This window comes from Trachymyrmex septentrionalis, unplaced genomic scaffold (genome assembly GCF_001594115.1).
Source record: "Trachymyrmex septentrionalis isolate Tsep2-gDNA-1 unplaced genomic scaffold, Tsep1.0 scaffold146, whole genome shotgun sequence".
Classification (NCBI taxonomy): domain Eukaryota; kingdom Metazoa; phylum Arthropoda; class Insecta; order Hymenoptera; family Formicidae; genus Trachymyrmex; species Trachymyrmex septentrionalis.
In genome coordinates, this window is record NW_017304609.1 from 47,208 (window position 1) to 68,325 (window position 21,118).

The 21,118-nt window shown below is 37.9% G+C and overlaps 1 protein-coding gene across 1 annotated transcript; it reads left to right on the forward strand.

Moving 5' to 3' along the window:
- Positions 1-10,423: 10,423 nt before the first annotated feature.
- Positions 10,424-15,748, forward strand: LOC108745684. The gene has a single exon (XM_018481978.1). It carries the CDS (start codon positions 10,424-10,426, stop codon positions 15,746-15,748), a length of 5,325 nt encoding a protein of 1,774 aa, XP_018337480.1.
- Positions 15,749-21,118: the final 5,370 nt, after the last annotated feature.

The window sequence follows — 21,118 nt, forward strand, 5'->3', positions numbered from 1 at the left end:
AAGAATTATTATGACAAAATGTGTTCATTATTTTAGAAACTTCTCGATGTAAATTTAGAACAATTATTGAATGATTTCTAATAGGCAAGAATTATTATAACAAAATGTTTTAGAAAATTTAGTATTTGATTTTTTTAAAGAAATAAAAATTATTTTGCAAGAAAAATATTCTTTAATAATGTAAGGTACGACTTCCACACGTTTAAGTTACAGAGACGCACGTTTAAGCTCCTAAGCCAGAGCGTCACATGAGTGCCCGGCGGCTCGGCCGCCGAGCCTCGAGCAGTAGCGGGGGTTGCGCGTCAAAATCAGCCCGAAATGTGCAAATCTTTGCGAGTACTGATTTAATTTGTTATGATCGTTATGATCGATATATTATTATGATCGATATATGTATGAAGTTGCTTGTATGGTTATTGCAAAGATGTTTTGAAAGATATATTATATCACAGAACTATCCAAGGTCAGTGCTTTTGGTTTGAAACCGACACGTGCGGTATTCACACCTATTATCATTTCTACTAAGGAGTAGGAATGGTAATGAGTGTAAAATAAGAACTTCATTGCTGTTTTGTCATAGCATGCGATTCTCGGTCTCAGAGACGACACTTGTTCGAAATCGCTGAAAGTTTTTGACTTGTGTTTTTCACTATGTTTAAAATTATTCTATTTATTATTCATATTTTTATAGTTAACTATATTATAAATAATAGTATCTTATAATATTAGTTAAAGAATACTTTTAAATATAGTGGAAGACAGGTCAATAATTTTTAACAATTTCAACCTAATGTCGTCCATGAGACTGAGTACCGCGAGCTACGACAAAACAGCAATGAAGTGAGGAGTAGGAACGGTAATGGGCGTAAATATCAACACATTTCGGTGTCAAGCCAAAAAATACCGACTTTGGACAGCTCATTTATATTATTACCTATATATTTTGTTCATTATCTATCTATAAAAAATAATTTTTTTAATCAATATTTGTATAGTAATTTTCTTTTTATATATAAAGTTTTGTATTTTTCCTATATTCTATTAGCGCAATGCTTTTCGATATTTTAAGTAAAAGTATATGGCTATGTATATATTGTGCTAATACCAAAGCAAAAGAGTGATTCAATTATATTTATGATTATTATATATTGTTGAATATAAAAATAAGTAAACTTTTTTCTATAATAATTTTTTTTCTGTAATTTTTTTCTATATTTGATATTATTACAAGTCATACTTTTACTTAAAATACCGAGAAGCATTACACTAATAGAATACAGAAAAAATACAAAACTTTATATATAAAACGAAAATTAATTATTCAAAAACGGATTTAAAAATTTATTTTTTATAGTTAGATTTTATAGTTAGGTAATAAATGTACTGTATAGGTAATAATGTATATAATGTTACAATACATTATACATAGTATATAATATAATGTAATAATGTTATGCAATGTAGAAAGTAATATCATATAATATAGATAGTAATGTTATATAATAAAAATTATATTATGCAAATAAAATGTTATCTTATATATAATATTATGCATTATTTTTATTAAGTATATTTCAGGAATCATATTTACATTTATTATATGATATTAATGAGATCGTAAATACTAAATAAAATTATAATAAAAATAATATTTTATGCATAATATTTATTGTAATGTTTTAGTTGCAATCCTTTGAATATAATAAACTTAAATATTATACTATTTTTGAGAAGTACTTTAAGTTTATTTCAATATATAAGTTTTGTTATCTGTAAATAGATCACAAGACTCTTAATAAATTTATTTAAGTACTTCAGATTGAGAGGATTACGGTCAGTAATATTTTGGAAAGGTTTTAGCTATTTCCGTAACTTTTTGATTATATTTCAAGAAGATTGCAGATTCTTTCTGTAATATTTTAGCAACCTTTCAACAAGGTTTCATGTGCAAGAATCGCGGACATTTGTTATTCCAGCTGTCTCAGAAATATTGCAGACATATTTCATAACTTTTATGAAATGTTTCACTTTTCAGTTAAAATATTTTTGAAATATTTCTGAATTTTTTTCAATTATTTTACGGTTTTTGAAAACTTTTGGTGTTGTATGAAACGTACATGATTCTATCACGTTTTCCATTATAATATTGACATCCAAAAAAGCGGAATTTTCGAAAATTCCGTATCTGGAGACACTGGTAGTGTCTCGGTGCTAAGCTACGCACAGCGACACTGCTATAACTTTACGCGAGCCAGCGAGTTGCACCAGATCGAGATTATTGGAACTCAATAAGGATTAAACCGATCAAGTTCTATGTGTGCTCAATCGATTGTAACTAGTCGGGATATATAATGAAAGTGTTTTTATTTTTTCTCTACGTGCTCTACGAGCGGAAATATTGCGACGCAAAATACGAATCTGAAATTTTTATTAAGAAAAAATTAAAAAACGTCGCCGTCATCGCCGCTACGGAGTGAGGGTAATGTCCTTTTGGAATTTTTGACGCAAGAGGTAAATGTGGCGCTAGCAATGCATGATCATATCACACATAGTCAGCGAGTCTTGCAAGCGCTGCGACGGTTCTGCACATTTTATACATTCTACACTCTGCAGAGATTATATTGTAAGTTAAAGTTATTGTTTTTTAGCCTCACGCGATCGCGGAGAGGTTGAATAAGTGCGATTGTGGCTAAAGCTATAATATATATAATATTGGGTTCCGGTTACCTCTAATATTGATAAAAATACTTTTAGTTGATGTATTTTCGCGTAATTAAATGTTTAGGTCAGAGTCTTCCAAATGATCACGTGATCGTGTTCCCATCAAGATTTCAACGGCAAGCAGGTCGCTCTCAATTTTACCCCCTCCAACATTACCTTCTAGTCTTCCCGCCATACGCGTTTAAAATTGTGGCAAGTATGCAAATATAACTCTTAAGATTAATAGAGATCCCAAATGAAAATAAGTCATAAATATGGCTTCTTTTGCTTTTATCTCTTTCTCGGTGTACGTATTTATTTTTCAATGAAACCGCGCCTGACTGCTATACGAAATGATACACCGCGTCACCGCACCGGTGCACACCCACGAATAGAGGAGAAGCGTTGAACTCAGAGTGGGGGACAAGCACGAGTGGACGAGAAGCAAGGGGATTAAGGATCCGAGGTGCCCGATTTGGAAGGCTCTGGTCTAGGTTATCCAAATAATATCAAGATTGTCGTTGAAGAATTGTGACCACGTATGTACAGCACTCTTAATCGGATTTAATAACAGTGATAAAAATACATTCAATCGATGCGTTCTCGCATAAAAATAAGTAAAAGTTTGACATAAACAGTGTCGCTCTGCCTCATGAACCATAATTAGTCATTGAAGAATCGATGACTATTCAGGTTAAGAAATTGATCACAGCGACGAAATATTACGATGCAAACATACACTGCAGACACTGCAGTAAAATTCTCATTTATCTGCTTTAAGGTCAGTATTCACAATCAAATCTTATGTGGCAGCAGATCTTGTCCAAGGATTTCACTACAGACTTTACTGAGCAGAGCACATCAGAAGATGCCCTTTAAGAACGCTCAAATATATCTTCTTCGAATCTGTTAAAAGTGACTATGCCTACTTTTTTCTGTGATAATAAAAATAAAATAGATATATTGTGATAATTCCAAGCATTGATTACGCACAACCCTCCAGATATTACAGAGCACGCGGACCGGAATATAAAGGTGTAAGCAACCAGGAGGGAGACTAGCCACAATTGGTGACCCCGACGTGATCGGATAACCATAATCTCGAATAGAACAGTGATCGTTTTCGGCATAGTACAAAAAATACAGAGAAAAGCATTGTCGCGTCGCGGGAAACATCGTCCAAGTTAGTGATCCGTGAAGAGATTGCTGCGGATTAGTTCGCAGAAAACAAACTAACGGAAAAATGCCTGTTGAGCGTTCTCCTGATAGATCAAAAACGGGAAGCCCTGATGGCGAATCCAATAATCCGGATGCCAAAGATGAAAGGTTCGCAGCCGCTTACTATCACGGACGGTTCAGGCGGTGGATTTGACGGATTAAGCATCAGCGCTTCATACGCCGTGCGTCTTCCACTACTCTGGAAAGATAATCCACAACTCTGATTTGCGCAAGTCGAAGGAGCATTTTGTATCGGCAGAATTACAAGCGATGAATCCAAATTTCGTCATGTAGTGCTAAACTTAGATCAAAATGCGCTTCCGTTAGTTGCAGATATCGTAACATCTCCACCTGAGAGAGAGAGAAATACGAAGGACGTCTAGTCTCCGTCCTTGGAGAAACAACTGGATTAGACGCTTGCTACACACGAGCTCGGGGATAATAAACCCTCAATATTTTTACAACGCTTGCGAAACCTTGCAAAAGGTCAAGTAAACGACTAGATTCTCAAGTCGATTTTTATGGAGCGTTTACCGGAGAACATACATGCGATCCTGGCGTAATTAGTGAGATAACAGATCTTAGTAAATTAGCCGCTCAAGCAGATAAGATAATGAAAGCAAAACCCTTTCCGGGTAACATTCAATCGATGAGTTCCGAAACCGGTGAAAACGCCAGTAAGATTTCAGCAGAAATAACTGAACTAACCAAGCAAGTAACAAAATTAGCAAGGCATGTGAGAGGCAGATCGCGAAGGAGATCACGTAATCGCAAGAATATCGGCACAATTGTGAAGCAAATCCAAGACGAAGGATCAGAAGGAACTATGCTATTACCACAACAAGTTCGGTGCACAAGCATATAAATGTACACCACCCTGCAAGTGGAAGAAGAAAACTATTGCAAAAAACTAGAATCACCGCGATTACAGGCGGTCGTTGACGGGCTCACACAAACTCCTCGTCTGATTATTAGTGATAAAAAAGATGGCGTAACGTATTTAATCACCGGAACCAATGTATCCGTGATTCCGCGAAGAATGGTAATAAGATCGAGAAGATCACACGAATTCCAACTATTTGCTGTCATACAACACTATCATACAGACGAACGAAGATTCTCGATGTAGGGCTAAGGAGATCTTTCAGATGGGATTTCATTGTAGCAGAGGTTAAACAACCCATCATCGGCGCCGATTTTTTAGCGCACCATGGTTTATTACCAGATTTGAAACGACGCAGACTACTAAATAAACAAACTCTACTCTCTGCAAAAGCTGGAACCAAGATTACTAAACAACCATCTATAGCAACCATCAATGAAACTTGTAAATTCGAAGAGCTTCTACGGAAGTATTTGGAAATAACGCGCCCAGTCATGTCATACAAAGCGACTCATTTTTAATGTTAAGCACATTGTAATAAAAGAACCACCAATTGCTGAACGACCACGCAAACTTCCTCCCAAGAAATACATAGCTGCTAAGAAAAAATTTGAGATGATGTTGGAGCTGGGAATTTGCCGACCGTCATCCTCTCGATAAGCGAGTCCCCTACATGGTCCGGAGCGATGGTGGATGGAGACCTTGAGGAGACTTCCGTAAATTAAATAGTGCTACCGTACCAGATAAGTACCCTCTACCACGTATGCAAGACTTCACATATCGAATAGCCAATTGTCGGATTTTTTCTAAAATTAATCTTGTTAAAGCATTCTTCCAAATTCCAGTAGCAGCAGATCGACACAAAATGGCGATAACTACGCTGTTGGGCTTTCGAGTTTAACCGGATACCTTTTGGACTGCGGAACGCAGTACAATCCTTTCAGAAATTCATCTATATAGCGCTTCGTGGACTAGATTTTTGTTTTGGTTATGTCAATGACATCCTGGCGTTAAAGGACGAAGAAGAACACCGCCAGCACCTAAAAATAGTCTTCCAACGATTAAAGGAATACGTATAACCATAAACGTGGCTAAAAGCAAATTCGGTGAGAAGGAAGTGGGCTATCTAGGTTACACTGTCGAAGAAAACGGAATCAGGTTAATTTCGGACAGGATCGATGTCATCACGAAATTTAAAAAGCCAAGCAATGTTAGCAAGCTTAGACGATGTTTAGAAATCGTCAACTTCTACCACCGCTTTATAAAGAAGCAGCTTTAGCATTGAACTATTAGCACCGCTCAATGCATACTTAGTGGGAGCAAAAAAGAAAGATAAGCGTCTGATAATATGGATATCAGAAGCCAAAAAGAATAAGAAACGTTTAGCAGAATCAACACTTTTAACTCACCCACTTGAACACACCAAGCTCATCCTGAAGACAGACACTTCAAACTTCGCCATAGGAGCCGTATTAGAGCAATATCAAGATGGCCATTGGAAGCCGCTAAGATTTTTTTCAAAAAAAATGACAAATACTCAGCGAAGATACAACACGTATGATTGAGAGCTATTAGCGATCTACGCTAGCTTGAAATTTTTTCGACACCTAGTGGAAGCAAGAGACATCACCAACCGACCATAGACCATTGTTGTATGCCTTCTTGCAGGTATCAGATAAAGCGTCCAAGAGGCAGAGGAGCAACTTGACTTCATTAGTCAAATAATATAATAACTAAAATAATCTACGTTAGCGGAGAAGAAAACGAGATCGCAGACACCTTATCACGGTTGGAAGCAATCAACATGCCAGTCGTTGTTTCCATGGACGAGCTCTACACAGAACAACAGATGCTAAACTCAAATCACTGTTGGAATCCCAGATAGCCCTCTCATTAAAAAAAACTATATCTGGATGATAATGAAAAGACAATATATTGCGATGTGTCAGATTCAATTAGAATATACGTTCCAGCTTTCCTTCGCAAAAGGATTTACGATGTTTCACACAGTTTATCACATCTGTATGAGTGCGAGAACTACTAGGAAGATCATTTCCCAAAGATTCGTCTGTCCAGATATGTGTAAGAATATCACCAGATAGATGAAAACTTGTCTCGCGTGTCAAAAAGCAAAAATATCACGACACACAACGTGAGAGTTCCTAAACACATTGCAGTTCCCGATGAAAGATTTCATCAGGTCCACATGGATATTGTCGGACCTCTACCAGTCTCGAGAGGATTTAAATACTGCCTTATCATGATAGAATAACAAGATAGCCAGAAGTTACGCCAATAGCAGATTGCCTAGCAGATACAGTAACGAACGCTTTCTTCAATACGTGGATCGCATGTTTCGGAACACCAGCGACATAATCATAACTGACAAAGGTGCTCAATTTGAATCCGCTCTTTTCGAATCCATGGCAAAAACTGGTTGGTAGTAGGAGAACGAGGACTACAGTGTATCATCCTCAAGCAAATAGGATGATAGAAAGATGGCACCGTTCACTCAAGTCCGCAATTAAATGCTACATGTCGCAAGAATGAGTAGATATACTCCCAATGATCCTACTTGGATTACGAACAAGCTACAAAGAGAACATCAAAGCATCAGCAGCGGATGTTGGTCTATGGAACTACCTTGAAACTACCCGGACAATATTTTACCTTCGAAAATCCAATCGGATGTTCACAAATGTTTACTGAAAAGCTAAGATAACGTATGCGCAAGATTCAAGGACCCTCCACAGCACATCTTAGAGAAGAGAACATTCCTACATAAAGAGATAAAAGACTGCACTCATATATTCGTACGAGTAGATCACCTCAGAGGATCCTCGGAACTCTCATACGAAGGCCCATTTCCAATCAAAACAAAATTATCAGATTTTATTTACAGGATCAATTACAAGGGACACTCAGAGGAGATAAACACAGATAGACTGAAGCCTGTCCTTATGGAAGAAAAAGCTCCAATTCTAGAAGACTCACCCCCTTCCATCCATCAACCTCAACCGTCTGGATCCGGTATAGAATACGGAAAAAAAGGATAAGTAGTCAGATTCGTAAACTCGCTTAGCGTTGGTGGGGGAGTGATGTGGCAGCAGATCTTGTCCAAGGTTTTCATTAGGGACTTTACTGAGCAGAGCGCATCAGAAAATGCCCTTTAGGAATATTCAAATATATCTTCTACGAATCGAGGCTGTTAAAAATGACTACACCTTTTTCTGTGATAATAGAAATGAAATAGATATATTGTGGTAATTCCAAGGAGCATTGATTACACGACCCTTCAGATATTACAGAGCACGCATAACGGACCGGAATATAAAGGTGTAAATAACCAGGAGGAAGGATAACCATACTTATATATTCAAGACCGTAAGTACGGTCTTAAGAAGTGCACAAACCAATCAGAGGGCTGCATTAGCGTCTTAAGATATTACTTAAGATGGTCTTGAAATAAGAATCGACTATGAATACCGGCCTAAATCTAACAGAATAGCGGTACGCGTATTGATCTGTCAAAAATTATTACTCTTCGAAAAAAATTAATATATCAAATGAAAAATTAAAACTCAGATGCTACAATCTTAATTAATGAAGTTAAATTCTATTAAATTAAAAAGTAAAACACAAATAGTACTGCTTCTTGTTATGTATTTAACTCTGATGATATGTATCATTCGTATAAAAGATTTGATATCAACAAAATTGGCGCCAAGTGAAATTCCTCAAAATTGTATGTATTATTTGTAAAAAAGATTTAATATCAACAATTGGCGTCAAGTTAAATTCCATGTAAATTGGATATCAAATTATATAAATAATATTAACTTTAATGATATTTCTATAAAAGATTTGATATCAAGAACTGGCATAAAGTTAAATCTCATTTCTTTATATTTACTATGTTAAATTAAATAAATAATGAATATTAATCTATAATAATACGTATCATTTGTATAAAGGAATTGATATCAACAACTGTGGCGCCAAGTTAAATTCTACTATCAAAATAAAAAGTAAAATCCAAGTGATACTATCTTTATTATTATTTTGGATTATTTACTTAATCCAAATGGTACTATCTTTAATTTTTATGAAATAAAACCTAATTATACGTATATCTTGAAGGATCTTCCTATTCCAATCTAAATGATTTAAATTCTTCTTAAATGAAATTATTATATCACAATTCATTCAAAATCATTTTCTCTTCCAACTGAAGTAGTGGTTATTTAATTCACCTTTAAAATATTATATAAAACATTATCACAAAATTGCGTTACCTTGCTCAATTTAAGTGTTATCACAAAAAATTAAAGAATTAACCGTATAAAACGAAAAAATTTAATTTAAATAGAAAAATTTTTCATGTAAAAACACTTGGCGCTGCTACATCTCGATATAATAATATAGTAATAAAATATGAATGTAATATTAAGAAAAATAACATAAATAAAAAGTATATTTACAAAGGTTAAAAAATAAAGAGCATACAGCCACAACTAAGGATGTAAATAAGTTCTATATTATTATTTAAACATAACAATAGGTAAACGTTTCGGTCAAGATTTGACCCTCTTCAGTATAATAAATACGTTAAAAATTAAACTAAAAACATAATTTGACTAATAAAACAGTAATGACAAATAGTACAAAATTTAATATTTCCTAATTATACAGAATTGTTCGCAATCGATATAAGTAATTTAAGATAAATTTGAAACATTGAAATCAAATCAAATACAAAATTTGAACGATAATTATAACGATAGCTTGTACGCATTTTGTTATTTCCTTATACGAATTATTCGTGTATAATATCGGTAGCTCAATGTCTCGCATTAATCAAGCTCCGAGCTCCCTCTGTGGACGCTTTTGGGTACGTGCGTGATGCGGGGGGGTCTGGCGTTGCGCGCTACAGCTGGCTCTCTCGTTTTTATCTAGCCGACCGTTCATCACGATTGCTCGTTCTGTCGTGGGCCTTTTTCCGCTCCTTAATCGCTGCACCGCTCGCTTGTACCTTTGTGGTTGTGCGGGGATACCGACTTTGGGTGGCCACGACGCCGCGACCCTCACGTTGTCAACGATTTCGTGTTGGAGGTTCGGAGTCAATAACGAAATTGAGAACGATTTCTCAGTGTGTGGTGTTGAAAATAAAGTGGAAAGAAAACCGAAACACTTTGCCCGTTAATTACCTGGCCCCCTCCTTACCGTACACTCCCGATACGGAACATTTGGCGATCCTGCCAGGATCGGGTGCGGTGAAAACTGATAGTGCACAAAGCGAAAAGAAAAACCCATTAAAGGACAGTGTGAGGAAATTGTAGTGACAAAGGTTCACTCATCGACATTTTTCAACCGAAAATCGGTGACAAGCCGCCATTGTGTACACTCGGTACGGTCGTTCCTTCTCAGGAGCTCGGATATTGTCGTGTCAGCTCGGCGACACTCGCGACGCAAGCATCCGCATTCTTGCGTGACTGGCCCCCTTTAGCTCCGCAATCGGCGTCGCCTCTAACAACGTGACGAACTGCTCGTTTAGTTCGCACGCATAAACGATCTCGCTAATCACCGCGTGGCGCGTCGCGACAGTGTCACGTAGAAGTTCCAATGGGAAACGACACCAAGGATGTGGATGAAACGATGGTCGCCACGGTGCAGGATGTGCTGAATCAGATGCACGCACAATTGCAATCCATTAACTTGCAAGTCAATAGCATACAGGAACTCGTCACAAACCCGCCACCAGTGCCGATTCTACAAAATCGACTAAGGATTCTCCATGAGAGTTGGTCAAACTGTCACGATATTCAACTACGATTGGTGTGTTTCGATCCAGACACAGAGGCTATTCAACGCTACACGAAGGATGATGCTTTTGGTCAAGCAGAGCATCGGTATCTCCAAGCAACAGATTTGCTGTCCCTCCATATAGCCACGGCCGATGCAATTTCTCCAAGACAACCGGATGGCTCGGGACAGGCATCGGCGCCGGTGAAGCGAGAAGCTCGACATGTCGATCATCTTCCAAAAATCACTCTGCCTGTATTCTCCGGTAAATATACAGAGTGGGCGAAATATCGCGCGTATTTTGAGTCGTTGATAATAAAAAATAAGTCTCTTGACGAAATACAACAGTTGCATTATTTACAGTCGAGTCTCGCGGGCGAACCAAATGATTTGATAAAGAATACACCGTTCACCCGTGAAGGATTTGTGACGGCGTGGAATTTGCTTAATTCGCGATACGAAAATTCTCGCTCTATAGTGACTGCACATATAAACTCACTGCTCGCGCTATCTCCCGTGACTTCGGAGTCGGTCGAATCGTTACGAACGTTGCGAAATCGCGTAACGGAAATTGTAGCTTCCTTAGAGACCGCGAAACGATTCAGTTACGTTACAGATGTGTCAGACGTGGACACTCCGGGAATTCACGGCGTTAGTGACATGCTTGTATGTCTTGTGGCATCGAAGTTAGATCCCAAAACGCGGCGTGCTTGGGAGTTGCAATTAGGTGATACCGATGAGTTTCCGCACTTCTCGGTGTTGGATAAGTTTATCGCGACTCGAATACGGGGTCTAGAGGCTTGCTCGAAGCCGGCATCAATTAGTACAGTACGACAGACAAATCATGGAAAATCACATGCAATAAATTCTCACGTCGTCGCAACTTCCACGTGGTCGTGCCCGCTCTGTAAAAAACCTCATACCATTTACAAGTGTTCTCAATTTAAAGCGTTGACGCCGCCGATAAGATTTAAGCGCGCCAAAGATATGAATTTATGTATAAATTGCTTAGGGTCGAAGCACACAGCGGCAAAGTGCAGCAGTACGCGCGGATGCTTCGTGTGCAATGGCAGGCATCACACACTGCTACACGTGGAATCGACTTCGACCTCCGTAAAGTCGCCGCCATCGGCGACTGCAAGCGATCCGGAATGTCAATCTCCGGGGGCATCGTCTGAAGGTCAAGTCATCACTATGATGACTGCCCCGGTATCGCAAGGTTTGCGACGCGTGTTGCTCGCAACTGCACACGTGCTGGTGACGTCGTCAGCGGCGCGTACGGTGAAAATAAGAGCCTTGTTAGATCAGGGTTCGACGCGATCGTTCGTTTCGGAGGCGGTGGTTCGCGCGTTGAAAGGTCGCACTTTCAAGGCCACTAACTCTCTCGTTGGTGTTGGCGGTGTTTCGGCGGGAACCGCTTGGTCGGTAGCCCCACTCTCGATAGGGCCAAAGCATGGCCATGGCCCTGTATTCCGCATCGACGCTCTCATTTTGCAAACGCTTACAACTTATTGTCCTCAGCTCCCCAGCAGGGAGGTCGCGTGGCCTCATCTGCAGGGCTTAGAGTTAGCCGATGACCATCCTACTGACAGTGAACCAGTGCAGCTACTCATTGGCGCGGACTTATATGGGTCATTGTTGCTTGATGGGTTAGTGCGCGGTCCACCTTCGGAGCCAGTAGCTCAAAACACCGTGTTAGGATGGGTGTTATCGGGACCAACGTCTACGGTTAACCCAAGCGTAGACATGGCAGAAACCGTCCTGCACTGCGTGGATAACGATACGCTACATGCGTCCTTGACTAAGTTTTGGGAAATTGAAAGTATTCCGACAGCGGTCAACCATACGGTAGAGGAAGTGCAGTGCGAGGAACATTTTGCATTTACTCATACGCGCACTCCGACAGGACAATACGTGGTTCGCTTGCCGTTCAAAACGGAACCCCCTATACCGATCGGAGCTTCTCGCGTTGCTGCCTCTCGTTCATTGACATCACTCGATCGACGACTTTCTCGCGACTCTAGCATGCACAAAAAATATTCCGAATTTATGGCGGAATATGAGGCACTCGGCCACATGGAAAGAGTTCCCCCTCCGTCTTCCGAGACTAACCAAGTTGTCTACCTCACTCATCACCCTGTTGTAAAGCCCGATAGTACCACGACCCAACTCAGGGTGGTGTTTAATGCTTCGGCTCTCACGACGAACTTCACGTCGCTAAACTCTCATTTGATGATAGGTCCGAAGCTCCAATCCGATTTATTTATAATTTTGTCGCAGTGGCGCGCCTACCAGTTTGTCTACACAGCCGACATAGCCAAAATGTACCGGCAAATTCAGATACATCCTGACGATCGAGATTATCAACGAATTCTCTGGAAGGCGACTCCAGGTGATCCGGTTCAGGAGTTTCGATTGACCACTGTCACGTACGGCACCGCGTGTGCTCCATACCTCGCGTTGAAGGTCCTTCAGCAATTGACTCTGGATGAAGGACACGCGTTTCCGCTCGGAGCTCAGATTCTGAAACGATTTGTATATGTGGATGATTGCTTGTTCGGAGCAAATGACCTTCACACTCTCAGCCGGATGAAAAACGAACTCTGCGACCTGCTCAGCAGGGGTCACTTTGTTCCGCGTAAATGGGGTAGTAATGTGGATAGTTTGCTGGCCGGAGTAGATCCCGATAATCACGGCTTAGCGTGGAGTCCGTCGGATGCCGATAGGGCGACGGTCAAGGTTTTAGGTCTTGTTTGGGCCCCCAGTTTGGATTCATTTAACTATAATGTAGCCATACGCTCACCTCCCGCGACGACTAAGCGTCAGGTCCTCGCTCTCATTGCCAGTTTGTTTGATCCCCTCGGCTGGGTGTCCCCAGTCATTGTACGATCCAAGATGTTTATGCAATCCTTGTGGCGACAACAAATCACTTGGGACGATCCGCTCTCCCTACACTTAGCCTCGCAATGGGCGAAGATCCATGATGATTTTGGCAATTTATCTAACATTGTCATACCTCGTTGGACACAACAAAACTCTGAATTTTCTCAAGGTAGCATTCACGGGTTTTCAGATGCTTCGCAGTTAGCGTATGCGGCAGTGGCATACCTATTGTGTCAGCTCCCCGACGGGCGGATCACAACGGCTATTCTAGCCAGTAAGACTCGGGTAGCTCCAATTAAACCTCAAACGATCCCACAATTGGAGTTATGTGGAGCACTTCTGTTAGCACAACTACTGTCGAAACTTAGGGAGATCCCTGAATACTCTCAACTACCTCAAACTTGTTGGACTGACTCCACGATTGTGCTGGCCTGGCTTGGTAGTGAGCCAGCCAAACGTGACGTTTTTGTGGCGAATAGAATTACGAAAATTCACACGCTCCTCCCGAATTCAGTCTGGCGATACGTACCATCCGCGGAAAACCCAGCCGACATTGCCTCACGAGGTTCTAGCGCTGCTGACTTAATCGACTCTCTGCTGTGGTGGCACGGACCACAGTGGCTCTTGCTTGATTCGTCATGTTGGCCTCCCATGCCCCAATTCGGCGGTGACTTCAGCAGGACCGATAGAGCTTCGGTCTCTCACATGTGTCACATTAACAATCCCTTTCTCGAGGAATTAGGAGAGCGGTATTCTTCGTGGTCGAAACTTGTGCGTGTAACCGCCTATCTAATTCGTTGGACACCTAGTCGTAAAGAAAGACGGGAGAGTCGTTCGGAAACAAGCAGAATAGATGCATCAGAGTTCGAATACGCAGAAAAATTCTGGTTCCGATATATTCAGAAGTCTTGTTTTTCGGAGGAGATTCGCTGTCTCGCTGGGAAATCACATCCTGGTCCTCTCCCTGATAAGAGTCCGGTTGTATCCCTCGATCCCTTTGTGGATGACAAGGGCTTCTTGCGAGTCGGTGGTCGTCTCTCCCGGTCCGACTTAGAATATTCTGGTAGACATCCGCTCATATTAAAGGATCATCCGCTAGTTCGGCTGTATGTTCGTTATAAGCATCAACGTTGTTTACATGGCGGCCTGCAGTTGACATTGCGCACGCTACGTCAAACCGTATGGATTCTGCGTGCCCGGCAGTTGGTGCGGGCTGCAATCGCTAAATGCCTCATCTGCGCTCGGCTGAAGACTGTAGCTGTTACCCAACTCATGGGAGCACTGCCACCTGCCAGAGTCCTACGCCCAGCCCGTGCGTTTCAGCATGTCGGCGTGGATTACGCAGGACCGTTGCAAATACGTGAGGCCAAGGGTCGGGGAAAACGCTCTCATCCCTGTTATGTGGCATTGTTCGTCTGCATGTCTGTTCGAGCAATACATTTGGAACTAGTCATGGACTATTCCACTGATGCCTTTTTAGCCGCGTTTAAACGATTCTCCTCACGCCGCGGTCTACCTCAATGCATATATAGCGACCAAGGCACAACATTTCGGGGCGCAGCCCCAGCAATAGTTGGAGCCGTTCAGTCTGCACAACCAGACCCAGATTTTCAGAATTTCCTGGCCGAAAACCGCATTACGTGGAGTTTTATTCCTCCAGCCGCCCCGCACTTCGGCGGGTTATGGGAGAGTGGCGTGCGTAGCGTGAAACATCACCTCCGACGTGTCATCGGTGCACACACTCCGACGATTGAGGAGTTTACGACGCTGTTGTGTCAAATCGAAGCGTGCCTCAATTCTCGACCGCTGTCGCCGCTGACGGATCACCCGGATGACTTGGCGTCATTGACTCCCGGTCACTTTCTTGTGGGGAGCGATATTACGGCAGTCCCTGAACCTACGCTATTAAATCTCAATGCAAATCGATTAGGTCGTTGGCAATTGTATCAACAAATGCTGGAATCATTCTGGAAGCTTTGGAGCTCGGACTACGTAACGTCGCTCCAGCAGCGTTCGAAGTGGCGCTCTCGACATAAGCCAGTTCGCGTGGGACAGCTAGTGTTAGTGCGAAATGAGAATACTCCCCCCACTAAATGGCCATTAGGTCGTATTGTTAAGTGCCATCCTGGTAAGGATGGGTTGATCAGGGTGGTCTCAGTTCGCACAGCGTCCACGACGCTTGTCCGCCCGTTAATTAAACTGGCGGTGCTCCCGGTCGTTCATAATGATGATACTGCTGGCAATGGCGCGACTTCTGTGTAATCGGTGCGACTGTTAGTTTAAGGTAGTCAAAATTAGACTTAGTGTATTTACCGTAGTTAAGATTAATAAGCTTGATCTAAGGGTTCAACACTGAGCACTATGCTGGATCCCGGAGGGTCCAGGGCGGGCGCAATGTATAATATCGGTAGCTCAATGTCTCGCATTAATCAAGCTCCGAGCTCCCTCTGTGGACGCTTTTGGGTACGTGCGTGATGCGGGGGGGGTTTGGCGTTGCGCGCTACAGCTCGCTCTCTCGTTTTGTCTAGCCGACCGTTCATCACGATTGCTCGTGCTGTCGTGGGCTTTTTTCCGCTGCTTAATCGCGGCATCGCTCGCTTGTACCTTTGTGGTTGTGCTGGGATACCGACTTTGGGTGGCCACGACGACGCGACTCTCACGTTGTCAACGATTTCGTGTTGGAGGTTCGGAGTCAATAACGAAAGTGAGAACGATTTCTCAGTGTGTGGTGTTGAAAATAAAGTGGAAAGAAAACCGAAACACTTTGCCCGTTAATTACCTGGCCCCCTCCTTACCGTACACTCCCGATACGGAACAATTTGCAATCGATGTAATTGGTCCGCGATAATAGTCATCATATTATATGGATAGAAATCTTTTCCAGTTGCAAAGGTTTTTAATACCATACTTTTTATCTTCAATATAAAAATACAGATAAGCACGCGAAGAGACACACAAGTACCGAGTTCTATTGTAACACAAAATCAATTTAATAAATGAGTTAATTATTATCATATTTTTTATATATAAAGCAATTAATTTACAAAAATTGTTAATGTTTAAATTTACAAACGAAAGCTATTTAGAGACCTTTCCTAAAACTTAAGTATGAATTTGATAAACTTACGTGTATCTTGTGACGCGGGAACTCATCCAAACACATGAACACTGTGATATTTTTTTAAAAATTGATCTTTACTTTTACAATGCCCCAAGCCCGAAATTGTAGGTCTATTTATAGTAGGAACGAAGGAGAAAGAAGGGGGAAGTTAAGAAGAAGGAAAAGGAAGTGGAAGAATTTTAGAGGGGCTAAAATTCTTTTTCAAGGAGAGGGAGGTAAAGGTCTGGAAACTTCTCAGTATCACTCTGTTTATTTAATCCATTTTTTTTTGTGTTTTTATGTAAATCATTTCTGAAATCAATCTTTTATAGTGCGAGCGTTCAGAATCTAATATTTTTGTATTAAGCCAGTCTATCGCGTGATCAGTTTCAATTCTGTGATTCGAGATGACCGAGAGGGAATTGATAGTTTTTTTAATATCATTTATGTATTCTTTTAGTCGCGTCTTTAATTTCCTTTTTGTCTGTCCCACATACGAATAATTACAGTCCTTGCAATTGATCTGGTATACGACATTCGAAAGTTCATCTTTTTTTATTTTACCTTTTCCAGTTTTAATGAACCTGTTTAAGTTATTCATCGGTTTGTATACAAAATCAAATTGAAATTTTTTAAGTGCTACGTTGAATTTCTCAGAAGTTTTATTTAAATAAGGAATCGTGAAATATTTTTTCATTTCAGAAGAGTTACCGTTAGAGTTAATATTATGTTCATTTATGGTATTAAAATTCTTTTTTCTGAAAAGCGTTTTTATTCTATTTTTTATCGTTTTAAATACAAATTGTAGAGGATACCCGTTGCGGAGGAGGGTGTTGATTAAGGAATCGATGTTAGTGTGATGGAATTTTGGATGCGATAGGAATAGAATTTTGTCAAATAACCCAATCACAACACTTTTTTTGTGTATGATAGGGTGATTTGAGAAAAAATTTAAGTATCTCCCCGAGTTAGTAGGCTTTGTGTACAAGTCGAAAATAATACTGCCCTTGTCGTACAAAAGTTTTATATCCAAAAAATTGACTTTTGTACGACAAGGGCAGTATTATTTTCGATGACCAATTACATCGATTGCGAATAATTCGTATAAGGAAATAACAAAATGCGTACAAGCTATCGTTATAATTATCGTTCGAATTTTGTATTTGATTTGATTTCAATGTTTCAAATTTATCTTAAATCACTTATATCGATTGCGAACAATTCTGTATAATTAGGAAATATTAAATTTTGTACTACAATATTTGTCATTACTGTTTTATTAGTCAAATTATGTTTTTAGTTTAATTTTTAACGTATTTATTATACTGAAGAGGGTCAAATCTTGACCGAAACGTCTACCTATTATTATGTTTAAATAATAATATAGAACTTATTTACATTCTTAGTTGTGGCTATATGCTCTTTATTTTTTAACCTTTGTAAATTTCTTAGCCACTTTCTAATAAATTAAAAAGTATATTATAATATGAAGAATTAAAATCATATAAAAAAATATTAATATTTAAAGAAATAAGAAAAAATAAGAAGCATTCCCAATGAGAGTTAAAGAGTATGTAGCGTATATATGTGTGTATATATGCGATTAAATTATAGAGTCGTGCAAATTATGGACATTGTGAATATTATTAAGTTTAAATCTAAAAAAAATTAAATTTCGATTTGTAAGAACATGCGTTATAAAAGAGAAATGAATAGTAAACTTTATTCTTATTCAGTGTAGAGAATTCAGATTAAATTTATTATTGTTTCTATTATTACTTTTAAATTATAATTACCTTTTATTATTTATTTTTATTAATTATAATTTTAAATTGTTTTTATAGCTTTTCTCACTTGATCTAGCAGCGCCAAGTGTTTTTACATGAAAAATTTTTCTATTTAAATTAAATTTTTTTGTTTTATACGATTAAGTCTTTAATTTTTTGTGATAACACTTAAATTGAGCAAGGTAACGCAATTTTGTGATAATGTTTTGTATAATATTTTAAAGGAGAATTAAATAACCACTACTTCAATTGAAAGAGAAAATGACTATGAATGAATTGTGATATAATAATTTCATTTAAGAAGAATTTGAATCATTTAAATTGGAATAGGAAGATCCTTCAACAAGATATACGTATAATTAGGTTTAATTTCATAAAAATGAAAGATAGTATCATTTGGATTAAATAAATAATAATAAAGATAGTATCACTTGGGTTTTACTTTTTATTTTGATAGTAGAACTTGGCACCACAGTTGTTGATATCAATTCCTTTATACAAATGATACATATTAGATTAATATTCATTATTTATTTAATTTAGCATGGTATAAAGAAATGGGATTTAACTTTGCGCTAGTTCTTGATATCAAATCTTTTATAGAAATATCATTAAAGTTAATATTATTTATATAACTTGATATACGAATTACATGGAATTTAACTTGGCGCCAATTGTTGATATCAAATCTTTTTTATAAATAATACATAAAATTTTGCGGAATTTCACTTGGCGCCAATTTTGTTGATATCAAATCTTTTATACGAATGATACATATCATTACATTTAAATAAATAACAAGAAGCAGTACTCGTATCATTTGTGTTTTACTTTTTAATTTAATAGAATTTAACTTCATTAGTTAAGATTGTAGCATCCGAGTTTTAATTTTTCATTTGATATATTAATTTTTTTCGAAAAGTAATAATTTTTGACAGAGAATTAAAGTTGCCATTACATGATTTGGAATAAGATCTTCAATAAAAATATCCTTGAAAAAAAATTAAAATTACTATTAAAATTTCTATTAATTGGGTTTGATACTTAGTATTATACAAAAGGCCGACTTCACCAACTCGATTAAGCCGAATTAGTGTCAACAATAAGTGGTCAATTCTAATAAACAGCAAATACAATTAGTCAGTTCTACGGCCAATTAAGTAATTGGCGTTGATGAAATCGGCTCAAATGATTCTTCACGAAAAGCACGCGTGCTTAGCGCTTTTTTAACCTTTTTTAAAAAAAATAAGTTTGTATAAATAACAAAAAACAATACCATTTATGTTTTATTTTTTAATTTGATAAATTAGTAGTTTTCATGAAAAGGAAAGCTTTTATAGAATAAAAAGAATTTAAAAAAATAAAATATACGCTGAAACAAAAATAAATTATTACTATTAACAAATTCTTATATATAATTATTATGTAGTCACATATAGTAAACACATGTAATAAACAAAATTTATGTATTCATTAAAGTTATCCATTTTTAAAGTAAATCATAGTACTTTAGTAAACATATAAAATAATCATTAGTAAATACCACCTGATAAATTAATATGTTTTTTAAATTAAGTTAAAATAAAGTAAAAATTAATGGTTTAAAAAATCAATTTTCAGTTAAAAATTGCGTTAACATAAGTTAAATTTAAAATTATTTTTCATATGATATTTTTAAAATTAAATCATTTTTCTTTATAGATAAATTTTTTAACACTTAATTTATATTGGGAAATTATATTTTGAAATGTAACTGCAGAAAATACAAATAATATATTACTAATGTGTTTTATATATATATATAAATACATAATTGCACAAGAGATTTATTTGCTAATGCAATAATTTTCGTTTAAATGTATATTTTATTGCACATGTAATATACAGGATGATCCACTAAAAATCTTAAAATATTTCACTTATATTAAAGGAAGATATTACATCGTTATTGTTCATAAAATTAATATTAATAATTGTTAATACTTACGTTTTTGCACAAAAAATTAGTGTTAAAATACTCAAATTCAGAGATCTTCATTTGTATCAGTATAACAGTAATAATATTATAACATAACAATCTGAATTTAATATAACCATTACATTTACAAATAATAAAGAGTGACCGCAAAAAGTGTTTCTTCCTTCATTTTTTAGGCCCCCAATTTTTGGACTGAAAAAATTAGACTGAACTATGTGCCAAATGATACCCTACAATGAGATATTAACTGTGATTAATGTCTGAATATAAGATAAAATTTGACAGCTCAATTCCAAAATTGAGAGTCCAAAGTATGGGCGATTTTTGCGGTCATTCTTTTTAAGAAACTACATAATCAAATAACAAAACATTTAAGAAGAAACGTCTTGGATTATCTTTATTAGTGAAGATTACAAAATCTTTCACTCTCAAAATCACCGAAAATCAATCAATCAGCACAATCAAATCATTAACTGTGCTACTAATGGTGGAAGAGATTGACAAAGTGTGCTTAGTTTGGACAAATCACGCTTTTTTTGCGAGTGGAGGTACCGTTCAGAGCACCAGGCCTGCTAACTGTGAAGAAATGAATGTTGCTACGATTAGATGCCGCTATGTGTCCTTTTCTCTCTTCGCGCTTCATTTCTAGTGCGTTCGGAAAGACGCTATTAGTGCTACTTCTGTCATTCTATCTTCGTTGTTTATTAGACATAATACAAGGATAACATATAAAACCTATATCTAGCAAGCGCGCTATCAGCGCCATA